The following is an 18,615-nucleotide window of genomic DNA, read 5'->3' on the forward strand; positions in this document are numbered from 1 at the left end:
TGGATTTGAGGTCGCTGAGCCTGAAAAGGACTGTGAGAGGTGAAAGCTCTGTATCACTCCCCAGCAATATACTGTATGCATAATAACATGTAGATTGCAGGTAATCACTGTCTATTTTCTGTGATGAAAATTCCTTTTGTTACAAGCAGATTTGATAATACTTATATTTCAGTTCCAGAACTGTCACTGGCTGCTGAGGTGTTCCCACACCTGTCCCTGCCCTCCTGCCTTTTGCCTAGAAAATACATCAGAAAGGAGATGGACTCAGTCCTGAAGATTATGGACCTGGAGAGAGTCCAGAGGAGGGCCACAAACATGACCTCAGAGCTGAAACACCTCTCCTATCAGGAAAGGCTGGGAGAGTTGGGATTGTTCAGGTCAGGCTGCTTGGGGCTTGGAACAACCTGGTCCCTTCTCAGTGTCCCTTCTCAGTGCTGGGTGGCTGGATTAGATGACCTTTAAAGGTCCCTCCCAACCCAGACTATTCTGTGATTCTGTGTTCTCGAAACTATAAGTGATCGTTCTGTCTAGCAAGGAAAGCATCTGTTTCTTATTATCATGCACTGGATCCCAGCAGTGCCATTAACATGCTGATGCATCTAACATAAGTCTCAAAATGCCAGGTTTCATAATTGGCCCATGAAATCTCACTCTAGGCTTGAATCTGGCCTTCAAGGTCTGTATTAGAATAGGATATTTTTTGCTGCTTTTTAAAGGAGGAGAAAAACGTTAAGCTTAGATTTTTTTTTCATTCAGGCAGTCTGTGTTTCAATGTGATAGGCTTTAGATTTTTAACAGTGTGTTTTAAGGTGATTATTCTGCTGAGGTGAGCAGACTGGTTTTGCTGCAGGGAATGGAAGGACGATGGTGTTCAGAGATGAGAGACTGCCCAGAAGTTCGCCTCACCTGCAACACTTCTACCTCCCTTCCAGCTTTACTCAGCTGTCCTGTAGGTTTGCACACCCTACAGAAAGCAGCAGTGAGTGGACCAGTCTCCCTCCACTGTCCCATGTGTTGCTCTGCTGGCTTGTACATCTTGATGGGTTTTTTCCCCAGCTCTGCTGGGTAGAAAGAGCAGGCTGTGTCCCCTATGAGGAGGACTCAGGTTGCAGGTAGAGATGTGCTAACGAGGGCCGTGAGCTCTACCTCTATTGTCAAGGTTTTCCTCATGGTTAGCTCTAAGCAGACACATGTGGTGTATGCACCAATTTCAGGTGTCTCTCAGTGAGTCGAGTGTTTGGGGTTGGTTCTTTTCCACTTCTGCTGACTTGCTTGCTGTCCAGGGGTCCTGCATCTTTACTGCATCAGTTTCTTATCATTGCCTTGTGGATTAGGATAATCACACTGCCCTACCTGAAACATTGTTGGAAAAAAAACACTTGAAATATCTGAGGTGCATGATAGTACTGGAAGTAGGGGCTTACATGGAGTGACACAGTACACTTGAGGGGGCTGAAAAAGTTGTGGTTGTTCAGGAGACCACTCTTGTTGCTTCTTAGATCCACTCATCCAAAGTCTACAGTCCTTTTCCCCTCGTAAATATTTTTCTACTTGCCATGCAGGCAACCAGCTTCACAAACAGTCCCACTTTGGAACAAGTGGTTTTCAATAGTATGCTTTGATAACCTAATTTAAACTGATCCAGATTTGGACCCCTGCAGAAAAGAAGGTCCCATGATACACTGATGCCACCTTCTTTGTCCCAGCACTTGCGATGCTGCTGCTTTATACCGAGCTGACTCTGGAAGCTGATCTGGCTGAACATTCTCCCAGCCAAAGTGTGGGGCGGGAGGAGAAGCAATTTTCAGCCTGTTTGTCAAACTGCATCTGAAATGGCAATTCAGGTTCCAGCTACAAAAACGTATTGCTTGGGTTGTCTACTTATCACCAGTTTTGCATCATTAAGTGTTATGCATTCTTGGCCTGATATAATTGCAGCAGATTGCACACATGAACTGTTAATTATTTTATTTTTAAAACAGAAATTGCGGAACAGGAAAATAACATTCCAACATGTTTGCTTTTGGAGCTAACCCACCATGGCAATCTGTTAGTTTGATAATGGTTAAACTCTGAAACCCTTGCCTCAACAGGGTGCAGTAGGGTACCATTAAGGCAGCCATCTGTTGAACATATATACTGGAGGCATGAATTGCCTCGTGGTTTGGGTTTTTGACTAGTTAAAATGTATTCATGTTTTCTGGATGCCACTGATCTGCACTGGAAACTGCATGGAAAGATCAGAGTTCAGTGAAAGGTGAGTATCCAAATTTGGGATCGATGTCTGAGATCCCACGGAGCAGGGAAGAGATGAAACCTCGTGGGTGTACACATGCTGATAGTAAACGCTACTCTCTGGCAAGAGTCTTAGCTGCTTGAGTTGCTTAGCGATTCAGTAGATCTGTAAAACTCCATTTGCAGACCAAGGCTACCATTATGTTGGATTGATTCATCAGGATGAGCAGCTAAAACAAGTTAAATTCTATCAGAGTTTTCCTGCATTAATTTAAAAATGAATTTAGTTGGCTCTAAACGGACATTTGTTTTAGTATCTTGAAGAACTGACTTTCCTCTATTAAAGCAGAATAATGTATCTATATGGTGCCCTAACTTGAACAGTACATAAAGATTAGTAAATAAGACCCCATTAAAAATACTTATAATGTAAGTAACATGGGTCCCAGTAGCCTTTCTAATGTCCATTAATGCTTATTCTGAGGATCAGAGCTCATTTTACTGAGCCATTTAGTCAAACCGTGTGATTATTTAGAAAGTTAATTCATGCATACTAAAATCTAGCTTAAGTAATGCAGAGGGTAGGAGGTAAAACTCTATGGAGACGATAGTCCTTTTTGTTATTTAATGATCAGCCATAATTAACTTGCAAATTTGAAATAATTAGAACAAATTAAAGGTATTTAACTTTGCCTCCCTAAAGAAAAATTCAAATTGCACCAAATGCAGCTTTAAATTATTCAAGTCTCAGAGGTCTGTGCTGGGTTTTTTTACAATGCCTTTTCTATGATGAGAATACCAATCTGCTTTTTGTCAGAAAGCATCCTATCAAGTAATTGTTCTTTGTGTCTAATAAATGACAGCTATTCTTCTTTGTAAAAGTATTTCAGTCTCTGAAGACTACATCAGCATTTCCATGGCATTTTAATTCAATAAAACAAAAGGTTAATGTTTTTCTACTTTTTAAGGAATGCAAATACTAGCAGTATTCAATGGGTCCTGAATGACATTTAAAATTTGCCATTCATGCTCAGCAGGGATATCGCGATATGAGGCACAGACAAAATGGAAAAAAACGTTCAAGGTGTGTTTTGCTTTGTTGGTGATGTACTTGGATATTCATAAGGAAGCAGCAGTGATGAGACTGGCCATGCTACCCTACAACTCCTGCCTTAGTATGTAGGTTAAGTACGTTAATAAGGTCTTTATTTAGACAGTCTTATTCTGTTGTGTGGTTTCAGGGAATAGCACGAAGATTAATCGGATATCGTGGTGCCTTGCAGGAAGTCCTACAAACCACACTGCATTTGAGTGATGCAGTGGATTGCTGGATTTGAAAATAGAGAAGGAACTGTTTTGTCGCTTAATCTGTCTAGCTATACATAACTGTTCCCTTTGGACCATATGTTAGTTTTAAATTTTCAAGGTGGCAGTAGTCACATCACTCATTTTACTAATTATTCCACAGGTGAATGAGTAACTATGTTCTGAAACAGACACACAAAACCCCTCTTACGTTTTCTTTGTTTAATTTTGGTACATCATTAGTTACTGAATTTTTGTATCTCTTTCCATTATCCCTTTCCTTCCTGGGTCTGCACATTTTTCAGATTAGGTGCTTGTTCAGGCTCTTATTAATTGTTTAGTGAGCTATAAGTGCAAATACACTTGTTTTTATTATTTCTTCATAAATTACCTTCTGTAACTACTTCTTGCTGTCTATTCCTCTTTGAATTGCCTCTGCCATAGTGTCATTTAAACCAGTACTCAGTATTCTAGAGGTAACTGCACCATGTAAAAGGTACCAGAGCAAACCAGTGGAGTAATCACTTCCACATCTATAAGCCAAAGGTCACTGTCTTCACAGAAGATCTGTAGGCTGTAATTAAATGTACTTTAAAAACTCAGAAAGCATATAAATAATGACAACCTTAGTGTGTTTTAAATACTGTTAATCATCTGAGTACAGGCAAATGGAATGTCAAGTTCTGTATTATCAGAGACATCTGGTCAAGTATTGCACCTTTAAGCCTCTTTAAACATTTACTAGGGTCTAACCCCACTTCTTGCTGGGGTGCAGGAATTAGTAGGTTAATAATTTCATATAATTCAAATAAGATACTAATTTAGTCCACCATAAATTTTAATAACACTTTGCAACATTATTAGTGGCCACACAGTTTGAAGCCCTGAAGTAAACGGGGGTTTATTCAGAGAAGTTTTATCCAACACTTCAGCCAGTTATTACAGGTCATAAGCCATTAAATACTGTTCTGCATTAATAATACAGGAGTAATACTAATTGTCCAACAGGCGCAGTGGGCCCTATTAAACAATGGCTTATACAGCACATTGATTTGAAACTTAATTTAGCTATCATTTTCTGATGGGAACATCAGATACCTGCTTTTTCCTTCACATGTACAGTAACTTCAGTAGTGTAAGCTTTCAGATGAAAGATTCTTGTGAATCAGCCTCCACAAAGCTATATCCCAAATAATACAAACTCAGTGGCAGTCTTTGGGTTGCGCACGTAAAATCGGTGCTTAAACAGGAAAATTATTTGTTTAATCTTCTGTTAACTTAGGAAGGCTGTATGTCACTTCCATGCTTGCAAGTAGAGTAGTATTATCTTGGGATGAATTGTATTTGTTCATGTGGATAATCCAAAGGCTTCTTTTTGTGTATATTTTTAATTGCTTTTTTATAACGGGGGGGGGCTAATGACATATATATGTTGAGAGCCCTCATTTAAAGCAGTCGTTGTTTTCAAGACAGTAGAGTTTGAAAGCAGGTTGTCTTCACTGAGGGATAGATGGGTCTCCATAGGCTATTGTCTTCCCCAAGTGCTTGCTCCACATCACCAAATCTGCCTCTTGCGTCTGTGTGTGCTGCGTTTATGATCTTGTGCTGAAGATCATCTTGAGCCGTACTGGTTTTGATTAGCTTTCTTAAACTGCTGCACTTGCTGCACCAGATACTCTCGCACCAGTTTCTTTATACATTCTCTGTCCTACTTACAAGTACCTGTGTTCATTCATATCGCCTCTTTTCGTCTCATCTCTCATGCCTTTTCTTCTTGAACTGAGGTATTGCCATCCCTGGTGGTATTTAAAAAGAGTGTAGATGTGGTGCTCAGGGACATGGTTTAGTGGTGGACTTGGCAGTTTGTCTTCCTGGTTGGGCCCTATGATTTTACAGGTCCTTTCTAACCTAAACTATTCTATGATTTTATGATCTACTTCCCTTTTGCAAACCATGACTCCAGTTTTCTCTTCACTTAATCTTCTTTGTTTCCTCTTAGCAAGTGAGCATTTTTTTAGTTATTCTTTCTTCCAGCCTTGCTCCACTGTGCTGGACAAAGTACTTTCTGTATCTTCATCCCACTTGCAGTGTCCTAACCACTCAGGAAATCCAGGACATAATCCTTCTGGAGAGGGAAAGTGTGGGAGAGGGCTGGGTACAGCACGATGGATGCATGGGCTGAATGCATCATTGAACACTGTGATCTTTCTTTCCTTCAGCGTACCAATGTCGAAACATGAAGATTATTTTCCATGGACACCTCCAGTGAGCAAAACCTCCAGAACACCAGGAAGTGCTGGGAGCAGTTCGGGGAAGAAAATGGTTGGGTTTGGTGCAAACATGCAAGATGGGCGAACCCTTCTTGTGCAAACCAAGAGGGAAGGCACCAAGTCAAGGAAAGGTAAGGGGAAGTACACTGCACTGCGAGGCCAGGAGTGTGCTGATGACATTTAGAAATTGTATGTATAGAATTCAAGAGCTTATCAGTAAAATGCACAATCAGAAGAAAAGGATTGCAAGTGGCTTAAAACAACCCAAGAGAAGGGAGCTACATTTAAAATAATAAAAACCATAGAAAGCCTTGTAAATAACAAGTGATCTTCTTGGCTGGTGTTCCTGATGGAAAGGAAAAAAATAGCCCTTTAATCTCAGAAAGCTACTTCAACAATTCTTTTTCCTTTCCCAGCAAGCAGAGAGAATAAGTGCAGTGGGGCTTGCTCTTGAAATGTAATCTTCTTCATATTCTTTTCCTCCCCAAGTAATGGGTCCACCATCACAACCTGATATTTTGCCTCACAGGGTTGTCTGTACAGCTAGAATCTATCCTGCCCTTAGCTTAGTACCTCCACTTAAGGAGCAGAGAAGCAGTCTTTCTTAGAAAGAGAAAGGGTTGGGAACAAAAGCAGCTTGGATGTTTCACTGCTGAGCCTTGAACATAATCCTTGGTTCAATTATGAGCTAGCTTTTTTTTTTATTTTAACTTGTCAGCCAGTTTACCGTATATGTCAGCATAAAAATAAAGAAAATGGCAAAATGAGAAGAAATGTGGTGCAGTTCTCAAAGGAACAAATAACTTGTGTTATTGGTTAAGACCGTACCAACATTAAAAAGCAGTCCCTGTGAAGAAACTTTCAAAAGGGTATCATCAGCCTGGACCCAAACAGTGGCTGAGGTTAATCTCTTCCAAGGCACAGCTACAAAAGTTGGAAGCCTGTAAAGGGCTTGTGTCCAAAAAAATCAATTTCTAATTTGAAACAAAATCATTTTTGACTAACAGGGGTTCAGGACCCATTACTTTTGCTGTATAGTCTGCTGACATTTCACACTTTCTGTTGTGCACAATGAATCCTAATGGTCATTTTATAACATTGCTACACCAATCAATTTAAGCAAGAGAAAGCCGTTACAATTCTGCAAAGTTTCAGGGGCAATTCTCACTGATGGTTTTCTTTTATGGTTTTTTTTAGCTATCATTATTTTTTTCTTCTCTTTCCCTCTTCCTTCTCCCCCTCCTCCTCAATACTGTAGTGATGAAATTGAGATTTTTCACAGTTGGATGATGGGTTTTTTTCCTTGGATAGGGATAGTCTCCAAAAAAGTAATTTATTTTCCATAGATTCGGGGAAAAAAATCCAAGCTGGCTTCTTCTTCATTCATTCATTTCATTTTGTAGTACTTAGGAGAAGTTACAAGCTGCACCAGGCTATTGCACATAGCAATTGAGCTGCACATATGCTGATTTAGTGATTGTAGTGGTCAGCATATTGTCTGAAGATGGTGGGTGTCTTTCACAAACGCTTACTGGGATTGCTAGCTTTGAAGATGTAGAGCTGCGTGGCAAAATTTAACTTACAAACATTGGCACTTGCTGTGATACCAGATAAATTTCAGAGAAATGCTTTCAAGCTGTGGAACAACCTCAGGTCTATTACTGATTTGAATGGCTTGTTTATCACAAGGCAAATTACCTAGCACTAATCACTGAAGTTGAAGTCTTCTGTATTTAGTATCTTTTTAATTGGCTTCCTTCTGTTATATGTTTGGACTTCTTTAACAAGCATACACACGTACTTCTGGAATGTTTTTTCGATCTTTGGGGATCACCAGGGCAAAATGTCAACTTTCTTAATTCTGGTTAGCTCTGGACGTAGCTGCCTCTGTCCTTGCTTCTGCTGGATCTTCCCATCTGTTGCTGACCTGGGATTTCTGCTTCAGAATTTATCATTTTATTAGGAAGCAATTATATAGCATCTAGCAAAAAGAAAATGAGGGATGCTAACACTGTTTTCTGTAGTGGCATTTATAACAACATGGTGTTTGCCTTACTGTATTAGAGTGCTGAGCCAGCAAACCCGGGGGTCTGTCTTGGATCCCTCTACTGCAGAGCATTTACCCGAGCTGTAGCTAGGCCGTGCAATGTGGCAAAGAGGAATGAAGTCAACAAGATGACATCTTGAGGCATAAAACTTGATATTATTTAGCCACATACCTTAAGGTGGCCTTTTGGTCAGAAAACAGCGGTGCTGGATACTGTATACAGAAACATGTCCACTGAAAACTTCTTGAGAGCCAAATGTTAGCCTATTGCTACAGAGGTTTATTTTTCTCATGCCTTGATCTTTCTTTTCTATTTAAACTGTATATTCTTCAGGATGGGGACTCTCTCCAAGCACACCTTAGTGCAGTGCCAGTGGCGATGTGGGTCTTCGTGCTCACTATATGATCTTCTTGCACCACTGGAAACGGTGGGTGTATCCAGAGTATGGTGCAACTCATAACAGTGTCCCTGTACAGCAACATAGGCAGTTGTACCGGGTTTTGGTGTTCAACTACCCTTGACTTCTTGGATTTTTTGAGAAGATAAAAGGAAAACATTCTCATGCTGGAATGGTGGAAGGCTTTACTGTCCATAGGACTGCTCACTTACTGTGGATGCAGTGAGTTTGGAAAGCTCATGTTCCAAACCCATTTCTTTCTCCCTGTAGATGTTTAGTAATGGGGAGAAGAGCATTGTTAACCTGTTCCCATCATCCTGTGGAGTGAAAGGGGCACTTCTGCTCTCTCTTCATGGTAGAAGCTTACTGGATCAGCTTTAGCAACCAGCTTTTATTCTCTCTCTGTTGCTTTTTGTCTCCTATTTCTATTTGCTCCTTAAATTTTATTCGTGTGCTTTAGGAGGTGTTTGTGTCTTTTAGACAAACTTTTTTAGTTTTACCAGCAAAACTTTAAGCAGATGAAGAAATCCTGAAGTCTTAGGTCTTTTCAGCAATAAATTGTTTTTTATTGGTGTCACCGCCAGCTATGTCAATTTGTACTAAAATCTAACAACTTGTCTAGTTAAAAAGCACTGGAGTGCAGAAATAAGTGTTTCTCTTGCTTTCTGCCCTGGAAAATTTTACTTTTGGTCTTGGAATCTAAACTAGATTCTACCCACTGCATTCTGCAATTTTCAGCACTTCTTTACATTTTTCTTAAGGTCTTACTCTTCACAACATCTCCTGAAATATCTTTGCATTGAAACAAAGAAAGAACTAATTTTCTCTTTTCTTTTAGGGGGTATAGCATCTGCGTGATATTGAATAGCATGCATAGCTTTGCTTTCCTTTCCATATGTAAAAGAAAAAGCCAGGGAAGGAAAATTATTTTACCTTATAGAATCTGTACTTTTCCAGGGGCTGTTTTTTCAGTAGGTTTTCTAATATAGCTTCTTAGGGATTCAGGATCTGGAACTTCTTCCCTAGAGGGAAGAATTTTCTGTACAATCGAACAGAGCAATTAGTTAATATTAGTGAAGCACTTTGAAGATGTGAAGTACTATATAAATGTTAAGTATTATGAATATTAGTATTATTCAATTCATAAGATTTCTTCCATGATTATGAACCTAGATTTCCCTTTGCTTACTTGCATCTCATTACTGCTGGAACCAGCCTCAACTGTATTTCTTCATTCTTAGTGTTTACACTTCCAAAATGTGGACTGCTGTATTTCTACACGTTCTTCATGTTTTAGTTGTCTGTTCGTCTAGTAGAAATAGACAGCTATTTGAATTTTCTCGAATGAGTCTTTAATCTACTTTAAATCATTCCTATACCAAGTTAACCAAATTGAAAATAGTATTTTTAACATTACCATTTAGAAGACATCTATAATTGCTTTGGGATAGCTTGCCTTGCAAGCTTGTATCTAGTTTGTTTTTTGCTAATCTTTGCTACTCCAGGTTCTCTCCATTGCTGTCAGATTATCACACCGTATAGAAGGCTTTTTTTTTTTTTTTTCTTTTTTCAAGGGTGAATGTGTCTATTCTTTTTCCATGTTTCTTGCTTCTGTAGATCATCTGCAAGGTCTCCAGTCTCATACTGTCTTCCAACACCTGCAAATCTAATTAATTTGCTGTCATTTGTATCACCTCCGTTCTCTATGACTTTTCATAAATAATTACCAGTCACTTCATAAATTCATTAACTAATTCCCTTTAGCCCTGAAATATATATCCTTCAGACTAAAGAATTTGTATCTTTTTTTTCCCTGATAATGTCTTTTCATCAGCTTTATATAGGCAGGTATTATACATCAGCACGGTCTTCATTATCTCCTACTTGCCAATATTCCTTTTCGTTATTTTTTTTTTTTCTCCTAGTATATTTTAAAATTATTAGTAGCTTGGCCACTTTGAAATCATTATTGATTTAATCTTCTTCATATATTCATAGACCTGCTTGCTCTTTGGTGTTTCTTTTCCCTCAATTGACTTGCATGCCTTTTTCAAGATGTGTTTTTAAACATTTTTTTGTTTAGGTATGCACTTATTCAGGATTTTTTGCTACCCCTGTTTTATGTCTGTGCAGCATAACAGCCTCAGTATATTCCTACTTAGTTCCTTTTCTTGTATTCCATTTCCAGTCGTGGTAATATTTGCAGACTTGGGTCTCTGAACAGTCCCCTTGAGGCTGTATTGGCCACTTCTGAGTTCATATATTTTGTTTTTCGGAGAAGTACATCTACTTCGCTATGTATGTAGTATTGTTGACAGTGTGCCAGCCTTTTCTCTAAGTAGGAATTGAATATATTCTCCTATGCTCACCAGGTTTTTATTACTTCGTTGTTATTTTCTTAAAATCCAGCTGCCTCATTCCACTGTCATGTGAAATGATTTCTAGATATCTCTTACTTGATCTTAAAGCCAAGAGTCTAAGCAAGAGGCTTCCAGTCTTTATATGCATACCCACTCTCCTCATCCTGGATTGGCACGCTATCAAGTTACCAGGGACACACAATCAACATATATCCCAGTGATATTTCTAAGAGTTCCTTCGCTGATAATTAACTCTTTGTAGGCGAGATTTTTTCACTGCATGGTACTGAAGCACAATGCATTGACAGGAGGGCAATAAGAACCCTTTTTTTTTTTTTTTTTTGTCAGTATCCCTGGAATGCACTTTAAACCATGTGGGTTTAATGTATTGCATGCGTTTGTATACATGTTAATGCAGTATCTAATCTTAATCCCTTGGACATCTGTAAACTTTGCACTGATGCTGGAATTAGAGCCTTGTTGCTTCATGTTTCAGCATGGGTGGTAGATAATGTTTCTGTTCACAGAGCGGAGAAATATTTAGGCATGACAGAATTACTTAAAGAGCTAAATACTGATTTGACTTTAATTTTTGCTGAGTCTTGGAGATTTCCCTATAGTTACTGTTCAGTTAAGTGAAGTTGGTTGGACAGAACTAATAAGGCTAGGTTATAAAAGCCCACACCCACAGGCTTTTGCATATTAGATCACATTAGTACTAATTTGCCTATTTCACTTACCTCTGACTACCTGTATGTAAGTTGTCTTAACTATATCCTATCTATAAAACCCAGTTCTCAGCTGGGTGGATGAAAGGTGGAAGATGGGTGGAAAATTGGCTGGACCACCAGCCTCAAAGGGTGGTCATCAGTCCAGCTATCAGCCAGTTGCTAATGGTTAACTGCTTAACATTGACAACCTGGACAGTGGGACAGGATGCACCTTCAGCAAGTTTACAGACAACACCAACTGTGGAAGTGGTCACTATGCTGGAGGGTAGGGCACAGTGTTCAAGGGACCATACAGGTTAGGAAAATGGTTTGACAGAAACCTGTTTAGGTTAAACAAAGGGAAATGCCAGTTTCTTCAACAAGGTTGAACCAATCTCATGTAACAGGGAAACTCAGAAAGCAGTTTTGCCAGAAAAGAACTGAGTGTCCTGCTGAACATTAAGTTGAACACGGGTCAGCAGTGTGTCTGGAGTAATCAAACCTCATACTGGGCCATGATAGCAAAATTGGGGTCATCAGTTTGATGAAGTGACACTTTCCTCTGATCAGCTCTGGTGAGATTGTATCTGTAAAGTGCTATGCCCAGTTTGGGGCTTCACAGTGCAAGAACATTGGCAAGCTGTAGGATGTCTAGAAGAGGCAACCAGGACAGTCAGGGGTTGGAGCATATGACCTACTGGGGGAGGCTGAGGAGGCTGGGTGCAGAGATGATGCAGCACAAATGTTCTGCGTTCTTCAGCTACCTAAGGAGAGGGTGTAGAGAGGAGGGACTAAGACTGTTGTTGGGAGTCATCAGCAAAAGAGCAATGGTGAAAAGTTACAACTACAGAAATTCTGATCAGCTGTACAGCAAACATTTTTCACTGTGAGGGTGGTCAAACACTGGAACCAGAGAAGTTGCCCAGAAAGGTTGGTTCTCTGTTGGTGGAGACATTCAAAACCTAACTGTATAAGTGCCTTAAACCTGATCTAGTTGACCCTGATAGAATGGAGGATTCAGCTACATGACCTCCAGATTTCACCTTTCAACGTAGGTTACTTTATAATTCAGGAGTTATTGGGATAGAGGAAAGAAGGAATGGGCTAACAGTTTTATTCTGGAAGCAAACAGTTTTATTCTGGAAGCAAAATACTGTTAAAGGGATATTTACACTTCGAAAGTTAATATCTTGTAGCATGTCAGGAGAACTGCGTTTGTGAAACAAGCTGAATCCTGCAAACCACTATAAGAAATGATAACAATACAAGTCTGTCAAACTTTGGGCAGCAAGATGGAGGCTGTAGTGTGTGACTTACTTTACAGATTTGATTCTATGTGATCCTGAAATGCATGCTATGGACATTACTGTCAGCTGATGAGTTCTCTGATTGCCATTTCACTGTATATATGGCACTTCAAAAATGTTGCAACTTTTAGTCCCAGTGTTCTGTAATAGTGCAGAATCACAAAACATCTGTCCAAAACTTACTAGCCTCTGATGTGTGGCTTGTCTTCACTTCATTCCACAGGGACAACTTCAGGACCTAGGAAGGATGCAGCTACATCTCCCGTGCTGATAGGCAGCAGCACATCCCCAATCCAGCATGACATTTCACGGTAAGCCACTAGGTAATCTCTGGTTTAAAATTCTGCAAGCACAACCATCAAATTCTCCTAGATGCAGGGAAGTGGCTGAATTTCTATGATATTTCATGTTAGCACGAGCTGGATAATACAAACTAAAAACTAAAATATCCTTTTGACATTTATAGTAAGCCTTAAATTACTTGTTAGAATAAGAAAAGCAGGAATATGCCAAGCTCTAACATTTTAATTTTACTTAGATTTTGACCAGAAAGTATGTTATGTTCCAAGTCCTGATACATTAAATACATTTGTAAATAATTTGAATGGATGGTGTTAACCCCTGTTAGGTTTTAAATCCACTTGAAGTTCTTAATCCCCCTGTACTTACTCCCCTCCCCCTATTTTATCAAACGGCATTTCTTTTAAAATATTTTGTACAAGAGTTGTTTTATGTTTAATGGCAAGCAACAAAATCACATTAAGTCAGCAATTCCTGATTATACTATATATCTGCACTAAATGCACTGGAAAAGCAGCATTATCACTTCTGCTCCAATGAAGAAACAGAAAGCAGCATTATTGTTACACGTAGAAGACGAAAAACAACTTTCCTTCTTTAGGCAGGATTACAAGTCTAGCAGTAAGTGCCTAGAAAAACAGCATACAATCCCTGTTTATCATATCCACATTTTCTCATAATAATATCTTTAGTTAAGCAACAAAGTAAATGCAGACAAAAGTATGAATTTGCTGTATTTTACACTCCTGGTTAGATGAGTTTGTGCAGTGGGTTGACAAGAATATATGACCGTTCTTAGGGAGAGCTAAATGTTTCTTGGAGAATGAGAGGGCTTGAGTCAGATTTAATCTTCTCTTGGCCCAGTGGGCTAGGAAAATGTATGCTTGATATCATCCCTGTATTCTTGGCAGCAGCTGGCAGTTTATTTCTATCTTCTGAGAGAAGTTGCAATATATAATAGGTGATAAACTACTATCAATATTGACAAATTTGTACTTACTTGCTATGGAAACACTTCTTTTTTCTTCTGAAGGAAGAGATGGTAATTCTGGGAGGATTTAAGAACTGGGATAGATTGTGCTCTGTTTCCCACATGTAACTGTGTGTTTAAACACACAGAAACTACAGGATTGCCTAAGCATTTCTCTTAAAAGCAAGGGTTACCTTTGCAAGGTGGTAATATCAGATAAAGAGTATGTAAAGATATTGCTTGATACCGTCTAATAGTGATAAGTTGAAATTCCATTCAAGCGCTGAGGAGTAGATATAATTATTCACATCATACACAACTGCTCAGAAAAAGGAATTTTATTCAAGAGGATTGATGGTCCATTCTTTTCCACAGAGGGGAGTAAAACATTTGTTGAAATATGCTGTTAGAAATCATATCAGATAAAGTGATCAGTAAAAGGAGTCTGATTAGCTGTCATTCTTAAAGGTTTATTGTACCAGTTGATGACAAATTGTGAAAAATCCTGTATTTCTGGGTGCTGTCTTGCATGCTTCCTTGCTTTCTTTCTCTTCGTTGGTGCTGTAAGTATAATTGACCAGTTTAAGCAGCCATGTTGTGCTTTCCCTTACTCATGGCCTTCTCTAATTGAAAATGGTAAATGGACAAGTATTTCTGTGGAGACCTAAAGCTGATCCTATCCTTCATCAAAAAACCTGCTTGGACAGCAGGTCAGTCTCAATTTATCATGGAATGGTAATAAGCTTAGACTGCAGGTTTAACTAACTAAATTAATCAATATTGAGAATTATTGCTGCTTTTGTGCCACGAAAGTTAGGTTTGTCAGCATGTTAGTTATAATCTGTGATTCTGGAGGGGGGGGCCGGAGTTAGCAGCTTAACCACAACAGTTGACCCGAGCCTGAAACTTACAGCACAAAGCCCTAGCCCAAGAGCGAATTTATTTATTCAGCAGTACGTGTAAACCTAATTACTTTTGACTATTTAAATTTATAGGACTAGATTCAACTCGTGTTTTTGCCAGCTTTAACTAGCACGAACCCTGGCACCCGGCAGTAGCAGCAATGGAAAGCCTGCCAGGGAGAAGGTGTTGGAAAGCGACAGAAGCTCCCTGCCAGCACGAGGCATCAGGGTGCTAGCGCAGCTTCTGGGGAGGGCTGGCTGGATAAGCAGGCATGGCAGGTAGAAGATGCGTTGGCTTGATAGCCTGTCTTGGCAGGGCTCGACTGGAGGCTTCAGTGTGTTACAGCTACCTCCTGCTTGAGGAAGAATCACTGCAGTCCTACTTTCTCTCTGTCTTGGAATGAATCATGTCTGGGACAAGAAATATGTGTCCCTAGAAGGTAAAGGTATGTGCTTCGAGAGCCTTGGTGCTAGACCTGTAGAAGGACCAGACTTGCAGAATGAATGTGCACAAGGTAGTTTCAGTGATGTATCTGAAAGAAAAATAGCATTTCTTTATCTGGCATCCTTAGTTGAGCTAATAGTAGACTTGTTTGCCCATCATGTTTCTACACATAACAGAGTTACACTGTTATGGTGTTACGCTGAGTGTTAGGAAATAAAACACTGCTTTTCGTAATACAGCCAAGCATTGCATGTTTGGTTATCCAATGTTCTTAAGCCAGTGTCTACACCTGCATGAGCCCCTTGAAATTATGTTCACAGCAGGTCTGAAAAGCATTTCCCTTCATGTGCTTATTTATCTAGACCAGAGCCCATATACTGGGGGGAAAAAACCTCCCACAGGCAAGGTTGGGGCTGTGCAAATTTGGAAGAATAAGTTTGTTCCTTACCCCTAAAAGCGTTAATTCCTCTTGACTATTTAAACATTACCTTTTTGGTGATTTGGGATATCTCTTTCATAGCTGTTGTTTGCCTAGAAGAAAGACTCTGGGTTTTGGCTATGAGCTGGAAGGGAGCTCAAAAGGGGAGGTAGTGGCATTTGTGTACTTTCATTTAGTAATAAAGTAGTTTTTATATAAACTAGATCTTACCTTGGGTATAATCAGGTACTGATTTCAGCTAAACAAGTGTGCTGCAAAACAGAAATGAGACTGCTGTAAATCAAAGTATTAAGCTTTTTTTTTTTTTTTTACAACAAAAATGTTATAAATTGTGCCTTGTGAAAGACCATTTAATTTGATTACAGCTCTGGTGCAATTGTCAGGCTCTCCCCACGCAGCAACAGTTGTAGTGTTGAGTTTGGCACAATAAGTCCTATAACACTGCAGATAATCAAGCACTTAAAAAGACACCAGCAAAGGTTGTTCTGCTCACCATGGAAACAGATAATTCTTCTGTAACATTTTTCACTTCGGGCATCTAAGAAGTGAATTTAAGAAGAGTTAGGTAAATTAAGGGATTGAGTGATAGTCTGGGATTTCAGCATTAAGCCTATGTTTTCTTGTTGCAGTTTTAAATCAAGAGCTTTAATGCTAGCTGAATGCATTGTCTTGGAGTGAAGTTTCTTGTAGCCATTAAAATAAGTGATTTAGAAGTTCCTGCAATATGAATACTATATTCGAGCTATATTATTATCTGTTAGACTACAGTGGCCTGTTGGAGTTTTTATAAACAGATTGTATTGTGTAAATTTGTGTTTAGGGACATTTTAAAAACAAAACTATTTACCCAATTGCCCAGCACATCTCAGGTGAATGTGTATTCAGGGACTTTTAAGCAAATTAATATCTGATGTAAAATATAATGTGCAGAGTTGTATACTTAATAATGCACACTGGAATAGTCTAGAGTAGATCTGTTATGCTGAGTGTTAGGAAATACGACAGTGATGAGGTTTAAGCTTTTGCCTTACATATGTGGTTGTTGTCTTTCAGATCTGTGCATGCTGGATGCATAAATATGGTTCTGCTCTTAAGATGATACAATGAAGTTTCTTCTAGTGTAGAGTCTAAGCAAGCACTTCCAAAAAAATAGATACTTTTATTTCCCCTTAGGATCAGACACCATTCGGGATTCAAAAGGAGGATGAGAAAGGTGATGATGAGAAAACTTTCATTCCGGATCTAACTTCAGAGCATTTAAAGGGATTAAGAGTTTGGAGTGCGGTGGTGAGTTAGGTGCTGAACGTGGTAGGAAACGCAAGTTTTGCCTTCTCCCTGAGAAAGCCAGTAGCACAAAAAGTCCAGTATAGTTCCATATGCAAGTGATAAAACCAGACGTTGGCAAATTAATCTCTCTTATTCACAGTGTAGGTTGTTAATTGTTCTCTCTGCTGGCTGTCGATATAATGTGAAATTTTCATTCCCCATTCAAGATGGAAAAAGTTGTGGCTGAAAATGTTAACATTTGCATTTTTATTTGTTGATTTATTTAAAGGACAGCCTCTCTTACAGCAATCCATCACTCAGTGACACCCCAAATATGAATAATGTATTGTAGACTTGTGGTTACAATGTGTAATAAGTGCCAGAGACGGCAGAAGAATGTTAACTATGTTGCAAATGTAATATTTATCGACTCATAGTTTATTGCTTTTGAGGTTCAATAATACTGACCATAGGACATTAATATCACTTATCTTGATTTTAGTTGGGCACCTCTGTATGTAGAAATAAACCATCTATCTCATACTTACAAAATAAATGTGAGTTTTACAGTGCTTTGTAAGAAGTGCATTGTAGATTTCTTTGCTTAGTGCTCACAATTCTCCTTTTTCTGCCTTCTCATTTACTTATATCTGACATTGATCCCACTCCAATTGCCTGAGCACCTCAGCATTCTTCTAGAGGCTTTATTTACTGGCTGCATTATGATCTTGTTCCTGTGATGGTGTTTCGGCCAGGTCTCTCTTCCTGTTAAAGACCAGTATGCAAAGAGATTGTTAGTTAGTTTTCTAATGCTTCTATCTGAAAAGTCGGTGCCTGAGAGGCTAAAACAGAGATATCTTCTCTTTTGGAATAGCATGCATAGGAAATCTAAATTATCTCTCTTTTAGAGGATCATGGGTATCAGAAATAGAAGTGTTTAATTAGGTCAACAGTTGTTATTGCAGTCATGGCATTTATTTGCAAAGAAATTTTTAATCAATGAATAGAAATACATGAGAGCAATTTTGGAAGATTAGTATTTAAAAATCAGTGGATTTAAGAACGAAAATTTTCTTAATAGTCTGTGCAAGAAAAAAATTTGCAATAAGGCAAATAGAGTAGCAAGTCAATCAGTAGTAATCATTCCTATCTTCAGTACTTGCTCCAGAGTTCTGCGTCAGCAACTGATAGAGGCTGGGCAAACACTACTCCTTATCTATGCTATTCAGTTACAACCACTCAAAGCTTTGAAGTCTCAGGGGTGAAATGCAGATGTGAACCCAGGACTGGGGATCAAAACCAAATTTAACAATGGGAAATTTCAAGCTTGTGTTGAAATCAGATTTCACCTGTGAAGCCTGGCTCTTGGGAAACTTGGAATTGGGTTCAGCCATGAAAATGATAAGCCTTGATTATATTTTGTGTTGTAGACATCAAGTAAATTTCAAAATGACATTCTGTATTTACGTCTGGGGTTATCAAATTTAACACATCATCAGCTTCTTTTTCTTTACTGTGTGTAACAGGAACACCTATTTGTGTCAAAGCAGCCTACCTAATAGCTGCTTTGCGATAACAGTTTTGGTGTGTCCGTTGCTGACAATGAAAAAAATCATATTGGGAAATTCTGTCTTGGAATGCAAAAGGATTAATGTTAATTA

The 18,615-nt window shown here is 39.0% G+C and overlaps 1 protein-coding gene across 4 annotated transcripts in view; it reads left to right on the top strand.

Annotated features, from left to right (window-relative positions):
• The window catches only part of KIAA1328 (KIAA1328 ortholog), a 173,677-nt gene that overhangs the window by 129,597 nt on the left and 25,465 nt on the right, over positions 1-18,615 (top strand). For 3 of the 4 annotated variants that reach the window (XM_030511642.1, XM_030511643.1, XM_030511641.1), the window contains 2 exons: positions 5,760-5,941; positions 12,856-12,943. In XM_030511642.1, the coding sequence (XP_030367502.1) occupies positions 5,760-5,941; positions 12,856-12,943 (270 nt within the window). Of the gene's footprint in view, positions 1-5,759; positions 5,942-12,855; positions 12,956-18,615 lie in introns of all 4 variants that reach the window. The other variant, XM_030511644.2, reaches the window with a different exon arrangement.

The sequence above is a fragment of the Strigops habroptila genome, chromosome Z (genome assembly GCF_004027225.2).
Source record: "Strigops habroptila isolate Jane chromosome Z, bStrHab1.2.pri, whole genome shotgun sequence".
Classification (NCBI taxonomy): domain Eukaryota; kingdom Metazoa; phylum Chordata; class Aves; order Psittaciformes; family Psittacidae; genus Strigops; species Strigops habroptila.